The sequence below is a fragment of the Cuculus canorus genome, chromosome 2 (assembly GCF_017976375.1).
Source record: "Cuculus canorus isolate bCucCan1 chromosome 2, bCucCan1.pri, whole genome shotgun sequence".
Lineage (NCBI taxonomy): Eukaryota > Metazoa > Chordata > Aves > Cuculiformes > Cuculidae > Cuculus > Cuculus canorus.
In genome coordinates this window covers 11,020,751-11,045,826 of record NC_071402.1, presented here as the reverse complement: position 1 = coordinate 11,045,826, position 25,076 = coordinate 11,020,751, and the positions used below count along the sequence as shown (strand labels likewise).

The 25,076-nt window shown below is 40.0% G+C and overlaps 1 protein-coding gene across 4 annotated transcripts in view; it reads right to left on the bottom strand.

Moving 5' to 3' along the window:
• Positions 1-25,076, bottom strand: part of ASAP1 (ArfGAP with SH3 domain, ankyrin repeat and PH domain 1) — a 157,181-nt gene that overhangs the window by 107,950 nt on the left and 24,155 nt on the right. For 3 of the 4 annotated variants that reach the window (XM_054057653.1, XM_054057654.1, XM_054057656.1), the window contains exon 3: positions 18,824-18,953. In XM_054057653.1, coding sequence (XP_053913628.1) covers positions 18,824-18,953 — 130 coding nt within the window. Of the gene's footprint in view, positions 1-18,823; positions 18,954-19,741; positions 19,876-25,076 lie in introns of those variants that run through there. The other variant, XM_054057655.1, reaches the window with a different exon arrangement.

The following is a 25,076-nucleotide window of genomic DNA, read 5'->3' as shown; positions in this document are numbered from 1 at the left end:
CACCCAGCTTGGGAAACAAATATTCTGCTAGAAAAGAACTGAAAATGTCCAGTCTACAGGAATAAAAGCAAGGGGAGGAAAGCAATCTCATTCTTCAGCAGCCAGAGCCAAGTAACTAGCCCCTGCTCCCATACAGTCCCGTGCTGCCCACTCCCTGATCTCAGCACACAGGCAAGTCAAGAAAAGCAGGCTGGTGCAGAAGGCTGCCAGCAAAAGCCACTCCTGCCAGACACACAACCACAACTGGCTAAAGGTGAATTGCAAAACACCATCATAGTGGTTCACCTACCCTTTGATATAAAGATGTGTATTGAAAGGAAGAACAAAGAAATGTCTTGGTTAACAAGTTAAGCTTGGAGGACTACACTCTTTATTTCTTCCATGTCTAGTACACAAGTGATCAAAAGAAAGAGATGAGAAAAACAACCCCAAAGGCAATATTTAAAGGATACCTTTAGTTTCAATTTGACTAAAAGCAGTTGGCTATGTATTTTCACATCCTGAACAGATCACCTCCATTTGAAGTCTGTAAACCTGATCTTTCTCCATGACCAGCCGCATTCAGGATGGGAGTCAAGAAGGCATGTTCTTCCTGTGGAGAGGCAAAACTTCACACACACACCCCACCGATGTCACAACTCCTCTTGCAGTGCATGCAAGAAAGTTTCCATTTCCTCTGCAGGCACTGCTGTGGTTAAAGCAAGCTCCAGCAGCACCAGAGCAGACTCTGCCTGACAGTGACGTGCCGAGTAAGAAGAGGAGGAAAGAAAGTGGCCAAAATATTCTCGGTAAAGGCAGGAGGATGACATTGTTGGTTTAAAAAAAAAAAAAATTTAAAAAAAGTCCCTTTTAATTTAACTCATGCAAGAAGGTTAGAGGAAAACCAATAATACTACGAACCTTACTCCATTTTACTAAATGGATAACACCATTTTTGAATACTGTTCAATTTTTTTGAAGCGAGTATCTGCCCACTTCTCAGATGATGTAAGAAAGCGCTTAAGACCATCTTCTCTGTAGCAGGACACTCTAATATCAGCTTCCCCATGGAAGTGATACCTTATTTTCCACAGTGAAAGAAGGAAGTTTCCTGACATTTTGAACATTAGCTCGAAGGACAGTGACAATGCATGGAAAGCATGTTCACCGTTCCCAGTTGCTAGTGGGAGTCAGAGTCTCTTCAAAAAAAGGGAAGTTCAGACGCTTATGTCTTCAGCATCCTTCTAAGACAAAACTCTCCAGTCTCACACATGCTTTTAGCAGAGACCAGTTGGTTAAAAAGGTCTCCTTTCTTAAAAGGGCATTAGCACAGTCATTGTTAACCCAATTGTAACAGTTATTTGGAAACCCAAAATGACATTAAAATTGAGCGTAATCTGAGGTGGTCTCCTACTGAAACAGTATAAGTACTTAGTTGTACAAAATTATTACTCTCATATAATTTTCAACATTACAATGTTTCAGCAAGATAATTTGAAGGACATTTCTCATCCTCCCCGATAATCAAATCCAAATCTTTGACAATACTATTTTAAGTGATTCTACCTAAGTAAATGAATGGCTGTCATTTTGGAAACATATCTTTTCAGATAGACCACAATGACAAAAGAGCCAGTAAAGGAGATTACTAAAAATAACATCCTTCAACAAGTTGAAGTCATGCGCAAATGAAGAAATCACACAATTACTCTGTCAAGTGAAGGTAAAAATCACAAACCAAGAGATTTATAGTAATGCTTTTTTCTAAATGCATAACAACTAGTGTATTTTTCAAAGACTCCCAAAGCAAAAAGCTTGTCTCATTTCTGCTGTGTACTTCCTCTCCCATTCACACACCTCAAACCAACAGAGAAACTGACCAAAAGAGAGGAGGCAAAAAAATAAACCAATGAGTTTTGTGAAGAGATTTCTCAAGATCCAAGTAACATAACTATGTCGGCTTTTTGATGAACAAATATATTTGTTGGCAACCTATTCAACAGTCTATCTGAATTTCCCAAAACCTCTACCAGTGTTCAACACCAAAGGTTCTTGAAAAAAAAAATAAACTGACATGAGATGCAGCAAAACCATTATTATGCAACAGCAACTGTTTGAAAAGGAAATAGGAATAAACTGTCAGGTTTGTCATTCAAGAGAAGTCATCAGGAAGCAGATCTGTCATCTCTGTGCAGCTCAATGTATTCATACATTATCTAGAAAAATATGTGAACGATAAAGTGACAAAGTTTGCTGATTACATAAGCTGTTTGAGTAAGAAAAATGAAAACTGGATGCAAAAAGTACAGGTAACTTCACAAATACTAACTGCCCATTAAGAAAGCAGATAAAAAAAAAATCAATACTATAAATATGCACATAAGCATAAAGCAATGCACACAGGAAAAACACTACTGTAAGTTTACATAAATAACGTTGTCTCTGAATCCCCCATTATCAGGGTAGGCAAAAACATACTGGCATTTTAAAAGTTTTCCTGAACTATACCTTGTATATTCAGGAGCTACCAGGATATCCAACCATAATGCTGCAAGTCATCAGAGATGGAGTAAGAGCAGCACAGAGGGCATCACTACTATACCAAGCTGCAAGTTCATAGCATAACTGCTTTTTGTTCTTTGTCTCTTTAAAAGATAAGAGAGGGATAAAGGAAGGCAGTTAAGTTGACCTCAACTAGGGAAACATTACCTAAGAGAGGTGGGTTTAAATCTAGGTATGCTAAGATTTTTCAGCCTCAAGAAGAAATGACTGAAGTAGGATAACAGATCTACAGTCTGTAAGGAACAGAAGAAATAAACAGGGAATAATTACTTATTTTCTCATATTATTAAAACTAGAAACATCAAATTAAACCATAAGGTTGCGGGCTTCATTTAAAAGTCTGCTTTTTCCTCTAACCACCACCTAGGTAAGCTGCAAAATTTAGGTTTCCATGGATGCTAACAAAATCTTTCTGAACTCTAGTAATTACAAAGAGGGATATCCAAAAAGCTGTGTGTTTAACAGTTCATCACCTTCAGCTCAGAAAACTTCTGAGCAGAAAATTGTTGGACTACTATCACAGCAAGTTTCCTTGTTCTTTATGCTTTCCCCAGGGCAGCTGCTCTTGATCACTGACTGTTTAAAAGGCGGGATACATGGTGAGGTGAACTTGTGGTTTGACTCAATGTGGTGGCAGTTTCTGTCAAAAAACAAAAACCTACACACTCGAAAACTCATAAGAATATCTTGTGCAAATGAACTTTTTACCGTTTCAACCATAGCACACAATTCAACTATGTTTTTCAACCCACGCAGTGTGTTTCAATTCCTACCAATGCACCTTTCTCTCTTCTTAATACAGATGGTCATATTCACATAAGCCAGAGAGTTTGAGATGCTTTACGTTAAAGCAGCTACAAAAAATGATAACAGAATAAAACTTATAACTAGTACAATTTAGAGCGAATTGTATTGTCTTTCAAAATAAGCTACCCAGCAAAACAGAATCTACTAAGTTGTGAATAAGAACTTTATTTCTGCAAAATAAAAGCACTGTTTGTACCAAGGGTTGTTTGGCAAGTCTTTTGGAGATCTTGCCACAAGCATCAAAGCATCTTTCACATAGATTTGGTATCAGTCATAATCAGGCCCCACAGAAGGAATAAAATACAAGGTGCAAGAGAAGGATGAGAAAATGAGTGGAAAGCATGAACACCAATGTAAAACTGAGTCAGCAAAAGAAAGGATTTTTCTCCTTGTAAGAATTTAACTTCTACACTTGTTAGCAAGTAAATCTTAAATAAATCTTGCAAGTAAATCATGTATCTGTTAGAAAATTGTTTACTATGGGTAATAAATTAGTACCATCCAAATACACTGCTCAAAGTCAAAGCAGAAATTCATATAACTTCATTATAAACTACCGGTCAAGTTTAATACAGGTGATTTTTTTAAATATTGCTTCCTCTTTCCTCAGCTGAAGTTAAAAAGTTTTCTGCCTCCAACATCCTGAAGAAATAGCATGATGCTCCCACTGATCCAGTACCAAACTGCATCTGGTCCCCAGCATGTCCTGGAACACTAATAACCTTCCATCATCTACCTTTTCCTTTATATTTCACCATACAGCTTATGCAATTGTCTTGGAGAGCAGTGTCCAAGATCACACAATCCATTACACCAAGACATCACATGCACATTAGGAGAACATCAGTTCATCTGCCTTTGACCTGTCATTCTATGTGCTTTCTTGTTTCTCCAGACAAACTATCTTTTCAACAAATAATATTCAAATTGAACGATATTCAAAAAATATCATTCTATTCCATTTTGTCAACTCTATTATTGAAAGAAAAAGAAAGAAATGCTTCAAAGGCTGCAAGCTTATGGGTCAGAACAGTAGATGCAAACCAGACTGCAGAGGTCACATAAAACATAAAAAGTATGTATTTGACCATATTTACTTTTAGCAACAAAGTAGCAAGCATGGATTCTTTAAATTCAACTGAAAGCTTCCTAGGAATGCTCAAAATGGATCTGAAAATTAATGCACAAAAATCAAAGTTCAACACAAATAAAACCATTAATCACTGGAAGGTCATTTGAGCCTACAATGTAGTCCAATAAACCAAAGCACTTGGACCACCCTAAACTGATTGACTGTTAAACTTGAAAAGAGAAGTGACATGCTTGGGGCAATCTTTATTGTTTATGCATCAATGAAATGCCTTTAATGCTGAAGAAAGAGCACTGGTTCTCTACATGCCACTTTTGCCTTGCTTAGCAGGCCAGAAAACAAAACACAAACAGAAAAGCAGCAGCTCCATTCACGTGACAGCTTTGTACTGAGGTGTATGTATATTTTTCGATTTGATGTGTTTGCATATACCCTCACACAAAGGGTAAAACAGTCAGTTTAACACTGAACACAGAAGGCTGACTGCAGGCTCCATTCACAGCTTGTTACTGTAAGAAATGCACACATATACTGTGTCACTAAATGACCACGTCTATAGCCTTTCCTCTTCACTTCCCTCAGCCCAACTTGTATAAAGGCTGGGTGGTGCTCAGTCAATGAACTGTTTTTTAAAGTACCTTCAGTCTCTGATCACTTCTAGACTTGCATTCTTTCCCTTCCTACTAGCACACTATTATAACTCTGCTCTGAAAACAGAAATACTAAATTTCCTCTTGCAGTTTTATAAGACTCTACTATAATCTCAGGGCTTTACAATATGAACGAATTTGCCTAGAAACCTGTCAAAACCTTAAGATGACAGATCAGGGTTAAAATCTTACATTGATATTAAGTCCCCAGTACATATGCATTTTATAAAATTTTATATGTTCAAAGAATATATCTAATTGCTTTCAGGTAGAGACTTCAGTATTCTCCTCATCCATCTAGACTGCTTGACTTCAAGACGAAGTCCCAGAACTTATGGAATTCCAAGTACTGGTCACTTGGGAAATGTGTGGTTACTTGACTTTTCTGATATCTCATGCAAATTCATTAACTGGACAGGGACAAAACTCTTTTCTCTAGCATCCAACTGACCAAGAGATCTTAATTTCTATTTCCTGCAATCCCTCTCTTCACGTAAAGGTTTTGGGTACAGACAGGAAATAACACTAGGAGTCTCATAGCTTGTATAAACAATAATTAAAAAAAAATCACTCTATCAAAACCAAATGTTTCACACATTTATTTACTCTAGATTTGTTACAAGTGTGATTTAATCTTTATTTTAAAATTGTCAATTATGGTCAAGCTGCAACTTCCTTTGTAAATTCTTCTAACAGAAGCACCAGAATCTCACCATGTGGTGGAGTCTGGCAGCAGGGTGGAAGGGCAGGGCATGTCCATGCTGACTTTTAAGTCTTTCAAGCACTGCACTTCACTCTCTCAGGCCCAGGAATGACAGACAAGATATTGTGTTTCTTCTACCTAATACATTCTCTACAACATCTACTTACTTTTAAAGCCTCAACCAAAGCTCCAGCTGTACTTCATTCTGCTTTATGACAAACAAAGTCAAGGTTTTCTTCCTCTACCACAGATTATACGATTGTTTCAGAATCAGAGATTCATGCAGCAAGTTCATGGAAGATATTCCAAAATGCTCTGTTGAGTAAGTCATAAATCATAGCCTTCTGGTTTAACTTTTGGCAGACAGACAAAAAGTCCAGCCTGCATATTTACAATGGGCAAAATCACTCTATCAGAGAAGAGGCATTCATCCAAACATCTCTGTACACATTGTACGCACGTGCTTTCAGCACACTACGACTACCAGCAGAATATCATTGCTCCACCCTTACAATTTGCCTCATGAATCAATGATTCCATACTTATCCCCAAGTCAGACGTTGTTTCAGGAGTTTACAGCATGAACTCCACTCTCCACCTTTGCTGTTCTCAAGGCAAAAACACACACAGAACGTTTCAAATACAATATAGTTGTATTGCTATAAAAATAATCACACTGTGCAATTCTCACTGCAAAACAAATGTGATAGCTTTAATAAATGCTCCTACAGGTCAATTTTATTGTATAATTATCTCAGGGTAGCAGTACACACACCTGGACTCAATGAAGTAGCACCACTACTTATAACTACAAGTACTACTTGTTACTACAAATAACGTAACATGAAGCAACATTTAACGACAAAAAAATAAGGTAGGACAGCTCTTTAATGTTACCATCGAAAGACAACAGTAGAGAGGAAAAAAAAAACACAAAACAAAACAAAATGTTTGAAAAGAAATACACATAACGGCAAATAATTGCTTTATTCACAACCAGGTTTGGCCTTCCATACCAACATCAAAGCTATGAAAAAATGTAAGATTCAGAGACATCGGTTTTTTCCATACTTTGAGTATGCACAATAGTCACTGATTCAATTTAAAGGAAGCTGCTTTGCTGCAACTTGTTGCCCAATTGAATGAGAAAAACAGGAAGCTGTACTAAACTACAAAGGAGTTCAGTAAATGGCTTTGCTGAAGCAAAGCAACACTGTTACAGATATTTTAACCAGAAAGTACCCTATCCAGGGACAAAAGCTATTTTGAAGAATGTATCCTAGACATGGTAGAATAGAGCAAGCAAAGAAGCATACCAAGCACTTCAAATGAAACAGGGAGAAAAGGAAGGGCAGGAAGTGAATTTGAGGGTTTAAGTCAGTAGCATCTATGACAAACAGCTTCATTAAACTGCAAAGTGTCAGCAAAGAAAAAAAAATGTGTTTTGTCTCATGTCTCCTCTATCAGTTTAAATAAGGCCCCCTTCCATGCACTCCCTGTGAAAGTAACGCTAGCTTCACAAGACAACTGTCAACAGCGGACTATATGCATTTTAAAAAGAGAGGTTTTAGAATGAGGTAGCATCCCTTTGCCCTCTTTTGTCTGTAACTGCACTAGTGAGCAGACAATAGTTCGGGCACTCAAGCCTCTGCAGATGACCCCACCCCGAAAGATACAGCATCAACTATATAACACTACCATTTTTTCAAAATGTCTGTACAGACAGCTCTGCCACCAATAACACTGAAAACTAATTTAAGCAGGTCTTACATCAAAAAGCCTCTGCAGGCTCCCTCCCAGAAGAGACTACAAAGTGAGGAAAAGAAAAGCTAAACAAAAAAACCCCATGAAACACCCCAAAAAAATTACACCAGCGCAGTTGCGTCAGACATGGCAATATACTAAAAATTATAGTGTATATCCCCCATCTCACAAACATCAAAATTTTTTTGCCCAAGCAATTTTTCCCAATCAAATTGTAAAAAGCTTAATTTTGGCAAGGCCTCATATGAAGAAGAATTTCCAAAAAAATCACAGTATCATTTATAAGGTTAGGAAACATAGTGCAGAAGACCAGTTTTACAGTAAAAACAAACAACTCTGTCAAAACGTTCAAGGCAACTTCATTCCACTTTCTCTTTTGTTATACTCATTGTCTGTTACAGCAAGTTCCAACTTAAAAACTAATATAGGTAGTATAAAAACTCATCTAGGCTAAGAGGTGGAATTAGACAACAGACAAAGAATATCCCACTTGCATGGCCATAGCATCACCACTCTTTAGTTTTACCATCTTTCCTATAATTCTGACACTTAGTGAGGAAAGAAAAATACAAAACGAAAACACAGCCAACAAGAACATCAGTATATCTCACACTTAAGCTACCTTCTTAAAAATTCTTAGTTAAAAGTCACCCATTCCTGCTAATTTCAAAAACACCTACCATCATTATTATACGTTACATTAGTAAGAACACACAAACGGACCATTCTAGTCCCACGTTTACAACATGGCACAGAGTTTCCACACTGTTATATTTTACAGACCACTTTTGAGTTCACAGACAGCATCCTCAGCATGAACGGGATTGCTCAATATGTCAAGGGACTTTTAATCTCCCAGATCCATCCCAGCATCACTCAAGTTAGTACTAAAATTCAACAGTTTCATAAACTGACAATTAACAAATAGTTTCTGAAGGTCATGAGCAGGTCATGAAGATCACTCCATCATCACTGAACAGAAGCATTCAAGTTTGTTTCAACATTACTATTATATATTCCTAATAGTTGTCTTCACTTCCTCGAAACACACTGGACAAAACAACAGCTCAACAACCTTCATTATATGGTAATGTGAGACAAGATATTGATGGGCAGAAGTATTTATTAAAACAGTCTTGTTTGTTTCGCAGTGAGCATCGCATTCATGTACTTTGCTTGATGTACTTTCATGTCATCCACCTTGACTTCCGTAGGGACTCTGACATGACCCCACACAACATCCTTGCCACTACACAGGAGAGACAAGGGTTTAATGCATGGACTATATGATAGATAAGGACTGGCTAGACAGTTGCATCCAAAGAGAATGAATCAATGGCTCAATGTCTAAATGGAGATTAGTAATGTGCGGTATCCCTTTGGGGCCTACACTGGGCCCAGCACAGTTCAATATCTTAATTAATGACATGGACAGTGGGATTCAGTGTACTATCAGCAAGTATGTAGATGACACCAAGCTGTCAATACATTTAAGGGAAGGGATGCCATCCAGGGGCACTGTGATAAGATTGAGGAATGGGACCATGTGAACCTCATGGAGTTCAACAAGGCCAAGTGCAACACCGTGCACCTGGGTCAGGTGCATCACCCAATATCAAGAGATTGAGGGATGAATGAATTGAGTGCAGCCCTGCAGAAAAGGACAATACTGGTGCACAAAAAAAAAAAAAAAATAACTCAGACACGAGGCAGCTATGAGCACTTGCAGCCCATAAAGCCAACAGGATCCTGGGCTGCATGAAAAGAAGCATCACCAACAGGTCAAGGGAGGCAATTCACCTCCTATACTCCACACTAGCAAGGCCCTGCTTGGAGTTCTGCATCCAGCTCAGGTTTCCAGTACAAGACAGATAGACATGTAAGAGCAGGTCCAGAGGAAGGCCACAAAAGCGGTCAGAGGGATGGAATACCTCTCCTGTGTGGAAAGGCTGAAAAGTTAGTGTTGTTCCATCTGAGGAAGGGGAGACTTTCGGAAGACCTTATTCCAGTCTTTCAGTACTTAGAGACACTTATAATAAACATAGAGACTTTTTATCAGGACTTGCAGTGACAAAACAAAGCATAACGGTTTTAAACTAAAAGAAGATAGGGAGCTAAGGTAGAAAAATTTTTACGATGAGGGTGGTGAGGCACTGGAACAAGTTGCTCAGAACAGTTGTGGATGTCCATCCTTCAAGGTGTACGAAGTCAGGTTGGATGGGGCTTTAAGAAGCCTGATCTAGTGAAAAATGTCCCTATCCATGGCAGGGGGATTCGACTAGATGATCTTTAAAAGGTCCCATCCAACCCAAACCATTTTCTGATTACTAGCAAGCAGTGCTACTAAATACTGCGTAGTGCTACATGCCACCTTCATGAGTAAGAACTGCCAAAAACAAGTAAAAAAAACCACCACACAATCCACATTTGAGTACAGCAGAAGTATTACTTTTCCAGAAGATATGTAATAACCTAAATATTGCTTAGGCAAAAATAGTCTCTATTAACTACAACCTGACCTATTTCAGAAATCCAAGTTTCTACACACAGCAGTAACACAGTCTCATGCTAAGATGACCTGAAAAAAACAAAACCAAATTCCATCAACAGTTTCAAAAGCATACAAAATGAGATTTAAATACAGAAACACTTTCTCAGAAATATGCTCACTATATACTCACTTTTGAATTCTAAAATAGATGTAAATAATTAAAATAAAATGTGAAACTGGCATATATCTATCAACAACAAAAGTGTTAAGTGACTTTGAAGTAATCATTAGGCGTTTTATGTCTTGTTTTAAAAAAAATATTTAAGAATCTAACAAAAAATGTAAATCCTAGTGGCTTCATAACAAGCCACAAGTCTTTTGGCAAACAAAATCTGCTACATTTTATTCCTTCTCATCCCTCCATCCCTAAGAAGTTTTCCCACAGTAACATGGCAAAGACTAAGTTTCACATTAAGAATATTTCTTCAAGTATGTTTCTCTCTTCAACCCCAACTTCTTGCTTTGCAAATCCAAGAATCAAGAGAAAATTTACTTGAAAAGTAAATATTAATAACAAGAGGAAAGGAAATTAGTGTACTAAATTCAATGTGGAAATCCTAGAATTAAAAATTCCTTCCTCATAGAAGTCAAGTTAATCCAGCAGAGACATATTTAAACTGTAACACAGTTATCACTTTGCAGGATAAATCTGGTGACTTTCTAGAGGTGCAAGCTGATCATTTTAAAAGAATTATACCCTAATCAATACTCACTAACTACTTAAAGTATGCTTAAAAATCATACAAACCCCTAAATTAGATAAACTTCCCGAAATACATATTTGGAAAAATGTGAGTGGCATCCAGTTTATTAAAGAACTCTTTCATTGAAGGAAAAAAAAAAAATTATAAACTTTGCTTACATCAGTTACATTGGGTTTAAACGCGCTGAGAATAAGCTCAGTGTAAACTTTCAGCCGAAAACACAAAACACACATTCATGAAACTAAATAACCACTTTATTCTGCCTGCCTATCTTCTGAAAGATTAAATTATGCAGTCCAAACAATTTTAAGGACTACTTCTACCATCAAGTGGAGTTTTGAATGCCTCTGTGGACAGCAGATCCACAGCCTCTATGGGCACCTGTTCATCAGACTTAGGTTTAAAAACAGTCAAACAAAAAAGCCCCCAAAATAATAATAAACACCCTCTTGCCACTCCCTCTTACACCAAAACTTCCTCCCAATAACCCAACCTCAAATCTAATCAGAATTTCTGCCTTCTCAGTTTCCTCCCATTACATACTTGAAGAAATCAATATAGGTTTCCCTTAGCCTCTCTTCTAATGGTGAAGAAATCCAGTTTCCCCTCCTTAAGTGATATTCTCTGGGCTTCTAATCATCTTGGTGAACTTTACCTGGACTTGTGGTGGTACATAATTTTGTCATGTACTGTTGAACTTCAAACATAGCACTTCAGATGTGGCCTCACAATTGCTGAATAGAGGAGAAGAAACACTGTTTTCCAGCTGCTGGCTGCGCTCTTGCTAACAGAGCCCGGTACATGACTGGCCTTTGTCACTGTCAACCCACATTCAACTCGTCATGCACTTGAGTTCAAGGCCCTTTCCTGGAATGCTGTCCTATAACTGGCCTGTACAGCTACACAAGGCTACTCCTTCCCTGGCACAGGATTTCACATTTCTCTTCACTGAGCCTCAAATGGCTTCTCCTGTCACATCATTTCTCCAGGTCCCACTGAATGATGACCTTCATAGCCAGCAACTTGGTATCATCCAAACCTGCTTGTTGAGATCACCCTCCAGCCCCTCATGGATATAATTAAAAGACACCAAATAGCAGCAATCCTGGAGGGATGCAACTTGCAACCTGTTACCAGTCAGACTCTGCTTCACTGGTCACCATCCTCTGCACTTGGCAATCCAATCAATGTCCCACGCAAGGTATGAGTCACATCTCTGGTCCATCTCTCATCAACCAGAGCAAATCATGTTAAAGGTCTACAGACTTCTATTTTGCAGAAAGTTACCTACAGCACCATACTAGATTTTTAGTTCTTAGGCAAGTAAAAAGCAACAAAAGACAAGAAACTGTTGAAACTTCTGTATTTCTCCTGATAAATAACCTAACAAGAAGGATAAAACAAGGTCAAGATAGAGGTGGCTATTTTTTTTTTTTAAATGTTTACATTGCCTGTGTACCTGAAACAATACTAATAATCAGCATTCTAGCCTTGATTCTGCCTAATGATTTTGTTGCAAGGTCTAGTTCCATTCAAAGTTAGATATTATGTTCTTTCTTAAGAGTTCTCCTCTGTAAACATCTGTTTTGAAAAATTATTAACAAACATCTTCATTCATATTGTTACAAATCACAATAATGATGTTTTATTCATCAGTGTGAGAAAAATACTGAAATTAAATCAACCAATCTAATTCTGCTCTGAATCATTAACCTGCAGCCTTTCAGCAGCATTTGCTGGATTGCAAACATGGTTTTCTGGGCTGTTTCCCCACGTTTTTGCTTCAAACACCTTTTTCTCTTTTATTGCTTTTTTATCTACAGAAGGTATTCCCACAGGACTCCAGTCTAAGCACCAAAATCAACTTAAAGTCATGCCACTTTAAGCATCTCTCCCCCCTCCATCAGGGTGCAAGTTCCCATGACTACATGGTATGCACTCTGTCAGGGCTTATCCGAACGGCATACTGAACAGAGTGCACCAAAGAGCACTTTCACAGTTTCCTAATTTACAAGCAAACACGAAGAAGCCTGTTGGGAGTTAAAAACAAGAAGCACTACTTCTCTAAAAAAGCTTAGGAGCTACCACAAGGCAATAGGTACTTGCAAAACTGTGCCTAAATTTAGTACTAAGTCTCAAAATGCAAAGCTAATTAATCTGCCATGACTGAAATTCCGAGGTAACAGTGAATAGTTTTTTTTTGCTTTTCGTTGCCATCAGTCACATTTTGGTAAGAGGAGATTGCCTGCTGATTACACCCAAATGTTTTGACTGTTACCAAATGAAGGGTTAAAACGATTACACACTAAATGAGTAAGTACTATAGCATGTAAATGTAAAAGCAACCTGAACTGCATTTTTGTGAAATATGGAACTGTAAATACAGGATACTGCTGTCATGTCTCCTTCTCCACCACATTTCAGTACTGTGATCAGGACCTTCACTGTGGCCTCTGTATTTTAGAGCACTCATGTACCGATTTTTACATCTTTGGTGCCATCTGCCATTCAGTATAAAACCAGTAATAATTGTCCTGAGTTTTATTTACTGGACAAAGAAACTTACCTGTTTTTTTTTGGATGATCTGCTACGAAAAGCATATTTCTTTGAAAATTGAAGATTGCTACTGGTCTGTTGTGCAAGAACTAGCTCTTAAGCACAAAGCTCTCTATGGTGCAAGACTGCTTCTGAAAGTAACAGGTTACAAAGTTAGGAAAAGCTGCTTTTAAGTTTAAGGCTGCTGGAGTCTCCTGTATTCCCCCTCAAACAATAAAAAACGATAAAGAATAGGATGTTATGATTTACCTGTTGTAATTATATACAGGTGACATTTCAATGGAAATGAAGTGGTAGAAATGAGAAAAATTTCTTTCCCTTCAGACACACACACACACACACACAAAATGGATCTTAGCAGTTTTCACAGTGTAGGGTAACGAAAAAAGTCTGTACATATCGCCAACTAAAATAAAAAAACTGACTAAGAATGGAAGCGCTCCTGCTCTCATGTGTGGTTTCACCTGCTTTCCTTGGCAGAATATTTTGTTGCTGGAAAAGGATCTTGTGGCAGAAAACTGTACAAAAATCACTGTGCATGAACTGACTACATAACAGTTTCAGTGCTATACAAGTTTCTACAAAATCATAAGAAGGAAAAATCCTGTCCCCTTACCCTTGTCCTATAAGGCCTTCCCCCAGTAGAATAGGAAAAACTCACAGGAACTGAAGCGTGAAGGGAGAGTTACATATGAGAAACTGTGAAGATGACTCATACACAACATACTTTTAAAGAAAATTTTAAAAAGGCAAACAAAAAAAAGTCCATACTTTGTCCTTTCAACCTCTAAGCTTAGATAAGCGTCCATGACACAATGAAGAACATGGAGAAGTCTTCCCCCTTCAAGTTATGTTAGGTTATACCAGACTTGCACTGAGAACACCAAAATTTATGTTTGGCTAAGCTGCAGCCAATCAGTCATTCTTTCACTGATGCAGCGTGCACACATCTGTTACAAGACCAGTCTAGACCAACAGACCTCTAAGCTTGAGCAGATCAGCACAGTGAGAAACAAAATGAGCAACAGTCGTTGCTGGAATGATGGTTTAGGGTTTGGTTTTTGTTTTTTTTTTAAATACCCAAATATATCTGCAGGCATATTTCATTACACTCATTACTTAAACATATTAGAAAAGGATGCATATGACAAGATCTAATTGTCAGAAAGCACATTTTGAGTTTTTAACTTCTTACCAAAGAGCAAAAGAAAGAAAGAAGTAACATTAATGATTAAAGATGTTCAAGTATTACAAAAGCATAACAGTAAAACAGGCATCAACCAGTAAAACTGGCATCAGAAACAACAACAGCTATTCTTTATTGTATCATCAACTTCTAACAGTCCCTTCTTATCTACCAGGCTGCCTAAAGGGAATTTAAACATTTATGCTTAACCTCTGTGTCTCAAGATAGTCCTGCCAAACATCTGCTGCTTTAGGGGAAAGACTCAGAACTGCCTGGTCATGATAGCTGTTATCCCTTGAGTGCAAAGATGTCCTTTCAGCTGAAGCTGGGACACAGCAGAATGGTAATCAAGACAGTCTTGTGGTGATCCCACATGTGCACTACTTATTCTCAGAACAGATGTCATCATTCCCTAAAAATTCCAACTACCTCACAGACAAATGTCGACTCAAGGACTAAAATCAACTCTTCAAAACCTATTTGAGTAACACAAATCATGGAGCTACTGTAGAGATAAAAGCACGTCTGGTAGGAACAAAGCAGAAGCTATATTTTAAAACACTGTATTAGTAATCTGCCTATTCTAAGATTACAAGTGTGGGGGTTTTTTTTAAATATACAATAAACCGCCTCTTCATAGGAAAGTTATAAAAACTTCTCCCAGTTTCATGCAGAAGTATGAAGTTAAAAATGTCATCTTCATGTGTATGCAACAACTTGCTGAAGAAATCAACATGGAAAGGAGTACGGATTGCAGTTTCTCTTAAACAGACCAAGACTACAATAGAATGGTTTTGTTTCCTCCCTTTGGAGTTAAAAAAAAAAAGGAACAAATCATTACTTTAGCAACAGAATGAATCTTAAAATTTGTGTTTACTAATGGCCATTAGATATGACTCATGATTGATAAAAAAATCTTCCAGTTCTTTGGTAACTACTGTATAAGATGCCTAAGCCTGGCTACAAAGATGACAGGGTCTTTATTTTGGTTTGGTATAACTGGATGACAAAAACCCCTAAGTTCTGTCTCAGAGGCAAAAAGAAGCATGCAAATTTTCAAAAGTGTCAGTATTTAAAACAACATAGCAACAAATCTTTCTAGTTATAAATTGCTACATAGAACATATACTTACTATTTTCTCCTTTGAATATATTACAACAGATTGAAATAAAGTTTGGGTAGGGTTTTCGGGGGGGGGGGTTGGGGTGGTTTTTTGTTTTAATAAGTCAAATCACAGAAGTCCTTAAGTATCTCTTTCCAGAGACTCTGAATTTTTAGGTAGGCCTTTGTATTTTGTTGGGCTTTCCACTAATACCTTACCAAATGCAAAGTCATCAGAATCGGCAAAAATGCCTCTGACTCTTCATCTGAAACTTGCCCCCAAATTGCATCTAACTGCATCCAAAGTCTTCTGAAAAGATTTAGTAGAGAATAGGAAGAGAGTTGCAACTAGGAGAGAATATGTATCAATTCATGCAGTTAAACTTAACTGTAGTCCAATGGAGGAAAATCCCGTAAAAAAAAGAACAGCAACTGAACATGTCATCTATTATATTATTTAATGTATTTAAGGAACAGTAAATCCACAATTGTGTAATACCTTCATAGAACTGGATAGAGAGATGGACACACACAAAACAGTCCATTTCTTTTTTTGTCACATTGCCTCATGAAAGGGCAGTTCTCACCTAACCACTGATCTAAGCTACAGTAGGAATTACACCAGACTGAGAGACTATGAATAGGATCTATTTTTTGTTAAATCTGTTTCATTTCCCTACGATTTCTGTCCAGAAAATAGTCCTAGTTCACAATTTTATCTGGAATAAAGAAAATCAGCTGATCCACAAACCAGCTCTAGTCAGTAAGGTAGGTGCAGGTTGCGCTGAACTAAGCGAGCCTCAAAATAACAACCAAGACACTTGAGGCTGCAACATCGTAACAGCACAGAGCCTGACAGTGCCTGCAAAAACCCTGTGGAGGCTCCAACCACATCCAACATTGAACTAAAAATCAAACAGCTGCAAGGATGGGATCATCCCCTTTGCCTTAATATAGTAGGCTTAAAATTGAACTTCAGAAGCTGCTTGAAGAGCTCTTCAGTGATCCATGATGGATAGACAATACAGCAGTAACAAGAGCTACATAACAGCCACTTCAACCATTCAATTTCAATCCCCTGATTCATATGAATTCAGGTCGTAGGTAAGCAGATGTACAGAAACAAACCTAGCTTTAATGTAGCAGCAGCAGAACTGCATATGCAAACTACAAACACAATAAAGAAGCACAAAGACTCTAATGGAGCATTTTGCCTGCCAGATTCTGACCATCTGCATTTCTTCATGCAAATTAATAAACACAAATTTGGGAGAGTTGCAGGGCTTTTTGCAGCATGTAACAGTAGAGCGTACTCATATCATGTTTCCCAACAAATAAACCTTGTTTATATTTATACATAACAAAAAATAATACAAACCAAGTCCAGAATGAATTTGAACTGCAAACAATTTAAGCAGGGCACAGAAAATGGTTACACAAACAAAAGAAATTCAAGAAACAGCCATGCAAACATTAGAAGCACCCACTATTCCCTATTCCTGTGATTCATTGCTGTCAGACATTACAAATTTGAAAATACGAACAATCCACACAAACGGTGCAGAACCCTGTGTATTTATCTTCTGTGCTTTGGTTTTCTTCGGACATGCTTTACCACACTCGGACTGTACCGATGTATATCCCAAATCGTGAAAGCATTATACTGTACTCTTACCCTAGAAGCCAGCAGTGATGGCAGAACACATAGTTTTACTTAACTCTATGAATGCTGTCAACTGCACTAAGTATTCCAATGGCTGTACCTATTCCACACAGTTAAGACCAGGGGGCAGCAATATTGTCAAACACAAACCAAAACAGGTTGCTTTCTGACAAATCTATAAGCAACCATGGCTCAGTTACATGAGAAAAAAAAGCAGTTACAGTTAAGGAAAAGTTACAGAAGTTAATCTAGTTTACACATTAAAAATAAAATACATAATTTCCAATGCAATCTTACAACCACTCTCTTACCTAATCAGTTACTGTAAACAACTGCACTGTTAAAGATTTTGAACATAGACAGTTTTTCTTCTAAGCCAACGTTAGCTAAATGTAATCCCCTGGAATTCTGTTTTCCATACACAAGACTATCAAGAGAACATCATGATTAATACTCTTTCCTTGCATACCAAATGCTTTGCTCATGCCAGCACATTAACCAAAACTAAAAAGAATCTATTAAATCCATCTCCTAGATACGTGCTGGCTCATGAAGAATTGACAAATACTTAATGAACTAAGTGTATAATCTGAAGCAACTAACTGCAGCCTATGAAACAATAGCAAAACCCTGTCTTCTTTCAGCGCGATTATGCTAGTACCTTCAACCAAGAGAAGACTGTCTTGTTTGAGACCAAGTCATTTGGAAGACATTTCCTCATAACTGCTGACCTAGTCCATAGGAAATCACACTGAAGCCTCAAATAGGAAGCAGCAGACTGATACCACCGGCTCTGGAAGTTTACCCATCTTCTCATTCAAATTTCTTGATAGTGAAGCAGGATGAACATTTAAATGACACTGGCAATAAAGCATCAAAAAACCCCATCACTGAGGCTTCAGGGTTGAGATGCTGAGACTGTACAATCACTTCTGCTTTATTACCTTGCTCTCCTTCCACCACCTATTTTGTTTCACGTTATTTTCCTCACTCCACATTCATCCCTTCATCCTTGCCTCAGTTCTTAACCAAAGCCTCCCTCAGCAGGTTTCTGCAATCAGAGTTCTGTGCTGACTTGATCTAACGAGTGGCTGGGGAAAACCTCTGCAAACGCTCCCAAAACGAAACTCAACCTTCATATTTCTTCTAAAAATCTCAACGTTACCACTGTTTTTTTCTGCTGCAACAACAGCCAACACAAAAAACCACCACGAAGTACAGCAGTAATATTTTAGCTCAAGCAACCGCTTTACACGGCTAATCTTTAAGACCCCAGAGCAGGAAAGCTTTCTGTAACTAGGCTCAACACAAGAGCAAAGTCCCACAATTAAAAGGACAGATTACATGCATACCAATGCCTCCAGCTCCATGGATTTGGGAGGGAACTGTTACATGCAGCAAAAAAAACCCCTGCAACTGCCGCGTCCCTGATGCTCTTTCTCCAAGACACACACAAAAATAAAAGGAGGAGGAAAAGGGAGGTGGGTAGTGGTGAAATCGTGTACCTCTTCCAGCAGTGTGACCGTATTCCTGCAGTTCTGCAGCCGGGTGGTGAAGCTGGAGGTGGTCGGGGAGTTGTAATCCTCTGTGGTCTCGGCGATGAACTCCGACACGGTGATCTGGTCCGGCATGATCCTGCCCCACCGGGAAAGCCCAGAAGGAGTCCAGCAGGCAGATCCGGGGGAGGGGAAGCCGAGTTGTGGGAAGGGGAAGGTGGAGGAAGAGAAAAAAAAAAAAAAGAAAAAAAAAAGAAAAAAAAAAAAAGAAAAAAAAAAAAAAACAGAAGGAAGATGTTAACGTCCAGCACAGACCCGCAGCATCAGAGCTTCAGAGGCTGAGGCTTCGCCCTGCACACTCAGCCTCTCCCTCCGGCTGCGGGCAGGGCGGCGGGAGGGCAGCGGCGGCTCAGCCCCCCCCCCGCACCGGGCTCAGCACCGGGCTCAGCCCCTCTTCCAACACCCTCACCGGGCTCAGCCCCTCTCCCAGCCTCCTCCCGCCCCGGGCTCAGTCGCTTTTCCAACCTCCTCCTGTACTAGGCTCAGCACTCCCACTACCCACCCCCACCCGCCCCGGGCTCAGCTCCACTTCTACCCCATCCCACCCCCCTCTCCAGCGGGCTAAGCCCCTTTTCCAACCTCTCCCCTGCACCGGGATCAGCACCGGGATCAGCCCCACTTCCACCCTCCCACACCCCTCTCTCAACTGGGCTCAGCCCCTTTTCCAACCTCCCTCAGCACCGAGCTCCGCACCGAGCTCAGCACACCCTCCCACCGGGCTCAGCACCTCTTCCTCCTTCCTTCCCTCTTCCTCCCCTTCTCCAGGGGGCTCAGTCCCCCTCCTCCTCCCCCGGGCTCAGCCCCTTTTCCAACCTCCCCTCAGCCCCGGGCTCTGCCCCTTTTCCCCTCCCGCCGCCCAGCACTCACTTGTGCGGGCTCCGGCTGCGCCCCCGGCCGGGCAAGGCGGGGCAGGGCCGGGGGCCGGGGCCGGGGCAGCCGCCGCCGCTGACAGTCGCGCGGGGACTGGCACGCGCTGCCCGGCGCCCGCCCGCGCCCGTTACGTGGGGCCGGGGGGACGCGCTCTGCGCAGCCGCCGCCGCCCGGCACCGCCCCCCCCCCCCCGGCCCCGCGGGGCCCCGCGCCTCGGGCCGGATCGAGCGTTAAGAATGGGGCTCTTCGGGACGAGGAGGTGCGGGGCTCCGGCTCTGCACCCAGCCCGGAGACTCCCGGCCCGCGCTGTGCCTCAGCGCGGACAGACAACCCCTTTCTTCCTTTTCCTTCCTGCTTTTCCCTTCTTTCTCCTTCTTTTCCCCTTCCTTCCTTCTTTTCCCCTTCCTTCCTTCTTTTCCCCTTCCCTCCTTTCTTTTCCCCTTCCCTCCTTTCTTTTCCCCTTCCCTCCTTTCTTTTCCCCTTCCTTCTTTTTTTCCCCTTCCTTCTTTTTTTCCCCTTCCTTCTTTTCCCCTTCCTATTTTCCATTTCTTTCTTTTCTTTTCCCTTATTTTCCCTCCTTTCTTTTGCCTTCCTTCCCCCTCATTCTCCTCCTCCTCCTCTCCTTCTCCACAAAGCCCTTTTTCCATGTTTAGGCCCTCAGGAGCCTTGTGCTACAAGCTTTGTGTGATGCATGAAGGCACCAAATTTTTCACAGCCACTGCTGATGAAGTCATTACTTTAAGCAATCTGACTGAATAGATTTTTGCCCTCCATATACTCCGGTAATTTTTAAGACGTTCTGCTATGTCTCAGTGACAACCTTGAAGCTGCAGTTACTGATCCATATTACTAATTCCATTCCTGAGCCCTTGCAAAGTGAATGGGAGGGTGATGTATTGCTGCTGAAATAGCTGTACAGCACAGTTCACCTCCATACCCTCGTACAGCTGGGAGAGGAGTAGCAGCAGCGCTGGCCCAAGACCTTAACTGGATACTGGGTATCCATCCTTTGTGTTTTTCACCAGTCCTGCATCCCCGCACAAGTACTTCTTCTGTTAAGTTAAAATATCCTTTATTTGTTATTGCATCATGTAACTCTGGGAATTGACAGACAGCACTAATGAGGTTTTTTTCCCTGCTCTTTTTTTTAAAGCTTAGACTTCAGGGCCCATATGTGCCTTTCTAAAGAAGGCAGGGTCTCAGGAGGCTCAAGTGATTATGGTCATCTGCTGTTTCAGTCTGATTTATTTAGTCATACTGTGTGTTTTCCTTTTCTTTGTGTTTGGGATTTTCTTCTCTGGTAAATATTCTCAAATCCGAACAACTGAACAACATGATATGGCTATGTCCATTTCAAAGATTTTAATGTTCTGCATATGAGGACCTACTCCTGTATGACAATGCACTTAGGCTTTTACTTGGGTTTGTATGTGATGCTAATAAAAATGCCTCTACAACTCAAAACTAGTTGAAAATATCATCAAAAGGCTGCAATGCCTGAGTAAGCATAAAAAGGAGATACCCAATTTGTGTATACCCATAAAAAAATGATTTGCATGTACTTCTGCCAGAAAAAATATGACCAATACTCCTGAGAAATGGTCCTGCCTGAACATGTTTCTTTGATTTCATTGCCTCAGCAGAAGCCCTCCATATGGCCATGTGATTGCTGCTGCTGCTGCTGCTGCTTCACGTGATCCGGCTTTCCGCCACAAAGCTGCAGGCTCATACAGATGATTGTTAAACGTCATGAGACTCCGAAAGGTAGAATAGGCAAGAGGAGGAGGAGGAAGCCAAGAAAAGAAGCGCGTGGGAGCTGCACTGAAAAATGGATCTAGAAAAAAAAAAAAAGTTCTGAAGAGGAGACTGGAGGGGTAGAAAGAAAATCAGTTGAGAATCATGTTCATTAAAAACAGTAGAGGACAAAAAGAGATTAAGATAAAAATGGCTGGTGGTATCTAAAGCAGTACAGAAAAGAGAATGAAGAACTGTTTAGGGGCTTGGATCAGGGAAGAGCTCTTAGTATCATCAAAAAGAGCTGTTTCATGCTAGCCTGCATGGAAATGGGATGGGTGAGGGGCTGCAATATGGCCCAAGGGCCAAACAGGACATCTGTGGCCATGCCCTGTAATTTCCTGCTGATCATCGATCATGGGTTGTCACACAGCCATTCCTGAGCGAGACGTATGGTTTGCAGGTCATCTGCGGTGGTCACGTTAGAAGGAGACCTGATCCCTCTTTAGCAGATTTCCAGTGAGGATAAAAATCCATTGCACTGATGGGTAAACCGATTTTATTGATTGAGTCCTGAAGTTATTGAGATTGGACACTAGTCTTTGGACTGTAAAATAGCTTCATCTGCTATCCTGAACAAATCCTGCCCCAAAGAGTGTGGACAAAAGCTTGACATTTAATACTGTTTAGTGAAAATTTAAACTGCAGAACTGAAGAGCATATTCAACAAAGAAAGGTAGGACGCAGGCTGGGCAAATTTGAGCAGTAAAGAGTGACAGAAATAAAGACATAGCAGAGAGCAGCAGTGGCTGAGCTTCTGTGTCTCCTCATAAGGAAAAATATGATCTTTTAAGATAAAATAGTAAATATATAAAAATAGAATGAATACAGGAGTATACTGGGAAATGAAGAGAACAGCACACCTAAAAATCAAAAAGGGAGATCAATAGCTGCCAATCATAACTGCCTGTTAGCCTGGGGTTTCAACAGGTCATAAACTGTTAGTTTTATTAAAGAGAATATGGTTCTCAGTTTTGCTGTTTTGAAGCAGGATTTCCTCTTCCTCTATACAAATGCTAGTAGATAAAATAACCCTGGGGGCATGACCTCTTTAGGCTTGGATTATCTTCGCTTAGTCACTGAAAGCAAGATTAGTTAATTAAAATTACTTTAATAATAAATAAATGATACAACTTGCCTGTAAAAAATGTGCTTAAATTAAACTAGTCAAATTATATAACTGTTTCAGATAGCTTTCAGTGGATTTCAAATTTAACCACGTTTCTTGTTTTGAATTGTGATTAGTACCCGAGATTCACTTCCAAATTTGTAAGATGCACCTCTCTATAAATTGCCACTAACTGAAACCACTGTTTCACTTCACAAATGTCAAAGAATAATCAGCAGAGTGTGAAATCTATATTTCCCAGCGTCTGCTCTAACGCTGTCTTAGTCTGTGGTAGATCCTGGAGGAGGCTATGCAGCAGCCTTTTTCTCATGTACAACTTGCCAATAAAAGTTATGCTTATCTCACTCCTCTTGGTATTCTGATGTGAAATCCTCTCCATGCCCATCCTGGGACAAGCTACTGCGAGTGAGGAGAGTCGAAGCAGCCCTGGAAAGCACAATCCTTTCTGATGAAGTACTGCAGTCAAGGATGTTTGTGTGTCTTGCCATCCCACCCAGTGATTCTGTCTACAAATCTATTTCATTCTCTGGCCTTTTGTACTGTGATTGCCAACAGAAGAGTTAATTACAGCAAGTTGATAGTATTTCTGCAATACTGATGATAGTCACTATCCTTAGGGAGTGGTTAACGAACATAGCAACAACGGCACAAACTACTAACACAGGTGTTTGGCAATAAACTGAATAATAACTACGGTGCTTTTCATTTTATAGTACTCTAGTCATCTTTTATTTAGATTGAGATCATCAGTTCATTCACAAGACCCAAGCGGTAGTCATCAGGTGATGATGACTATTGCCATCATTGCAAACTTTCAGACATTACCGATATGTACCAAAGGTGAAGAGCTGCAGTGCATTTGCATAGCTCTTTGTCTCGCTAATGCAATTAACTGTTTAAACCATGCAATGGTGAAGTAGAGAGCAGCAGGACTGTCTTTACACTTTAGATAAGGAGCCAGATACAGGAGGCTATGGCCCTGCTGACCAGAAGCAGGACTGTATTTTTGGCTGTCTACCTTGAGTCAAGCACAGTCAGCTCTTCAGGGTACCAATACCTCAGCTGATCTCCTGCAGGATATGATTACACTGCCCACAGCAAGCAGCCCTGGGACCACCCCAAGGCCACGCTTGCCTGCTGCATAGGTAAACCCAAACTCACGCTTGCCTGCTTCTCACAAACCCAAACTCGGGTGTGGTTGCTGCTTGTTTTTTTGGAAACAAGTTTGACCCAGGTCCCTGGCTGTGCACCAAATATACTGTCAGGCATGCTCAGACAAGCTGCCTCCAGGCCCATTTGCAACCTGTCAGTCTGACGGTGAAGTGAGTTGTTAGCTGAAGAGGGAAATCACCGTGCACATGGCTATTGTGCAGGTGACTTCTCTTGATTCGTACAGACATAGTCATGCCAAGATCTCACATGTTAAATTTAGGCCTTTTTTTAATTCTTGAGTGTGAAAGAGATGGTGACACTTTGCAAGTACGGGTTTATACCTACACTTATTTCTTTACTTTCAAGGTTCCCATATTGGCTATTACTGCTGATAAAAGTGGTATAGATCAGACATTACTGTTTAATTAAAACATCAAGTAATTGAAATACATGTTTTTGTTAGTAAACTATAGAGTTGTTCTTTTTTTCTCCTTAGCACTTTCACAAATATGGATAGTATCACCAGCTCAGCAGCAAATAGCAACAGAACTAGTAGCGTGTTAAAACTCATCAGGAAAATACCCTGAGGCTATGCTGCTCTACTATACTGTTATTCTGAATAAATTTGTGGTTTGGTGTTATACTCATCCATTTCAGCTCAACACAGCAGTCAGCATTACTACTCATCCTCCTTCTTACCCTAACTCACTGCATGGGATTACTGTACAGCATAAGGAAGCCATAGCACTAGTTGATTTGACATAAAGTTGGTTCGAGATTCCCCAAGAAAACATCTATAAGCTAAATTGCTGTGGATACATGTTTATAATTTCATTTTCAGATAGCTTCTGTCAAAATTAATGAGAAGTTCTTATTTAAATAAGAATACCCACAAACATTTCTAAACATCAACTCTTTTAATTTGATTTGAATGTTGGGCTTGGGAGGATAAAAGGAGCTTCAAATCAGCAAGAATCTCAGCAGGGTGAGTTTGGCTTTTCGTTTTGCAGTGTCTTGTGCTAAAACTTGGTAAACTTTTTTTGTTAACGGAACTCCCATAGCTGTTCTTTGAAAAACAAACCCACCCCATTTTGTAAGGACACATATAACATTATCACTTTGTACTTCAGCAGGAAATGTTTAGTCAGGCGAAGTTTCACCTCCAGGAGCGGCGTCCCCTCACAGGACAGTCCCATCGACTGACTGAGGCTTGTATGAAATTTAACAACTATGTATTTTAACCTGCAGCATGTTTAC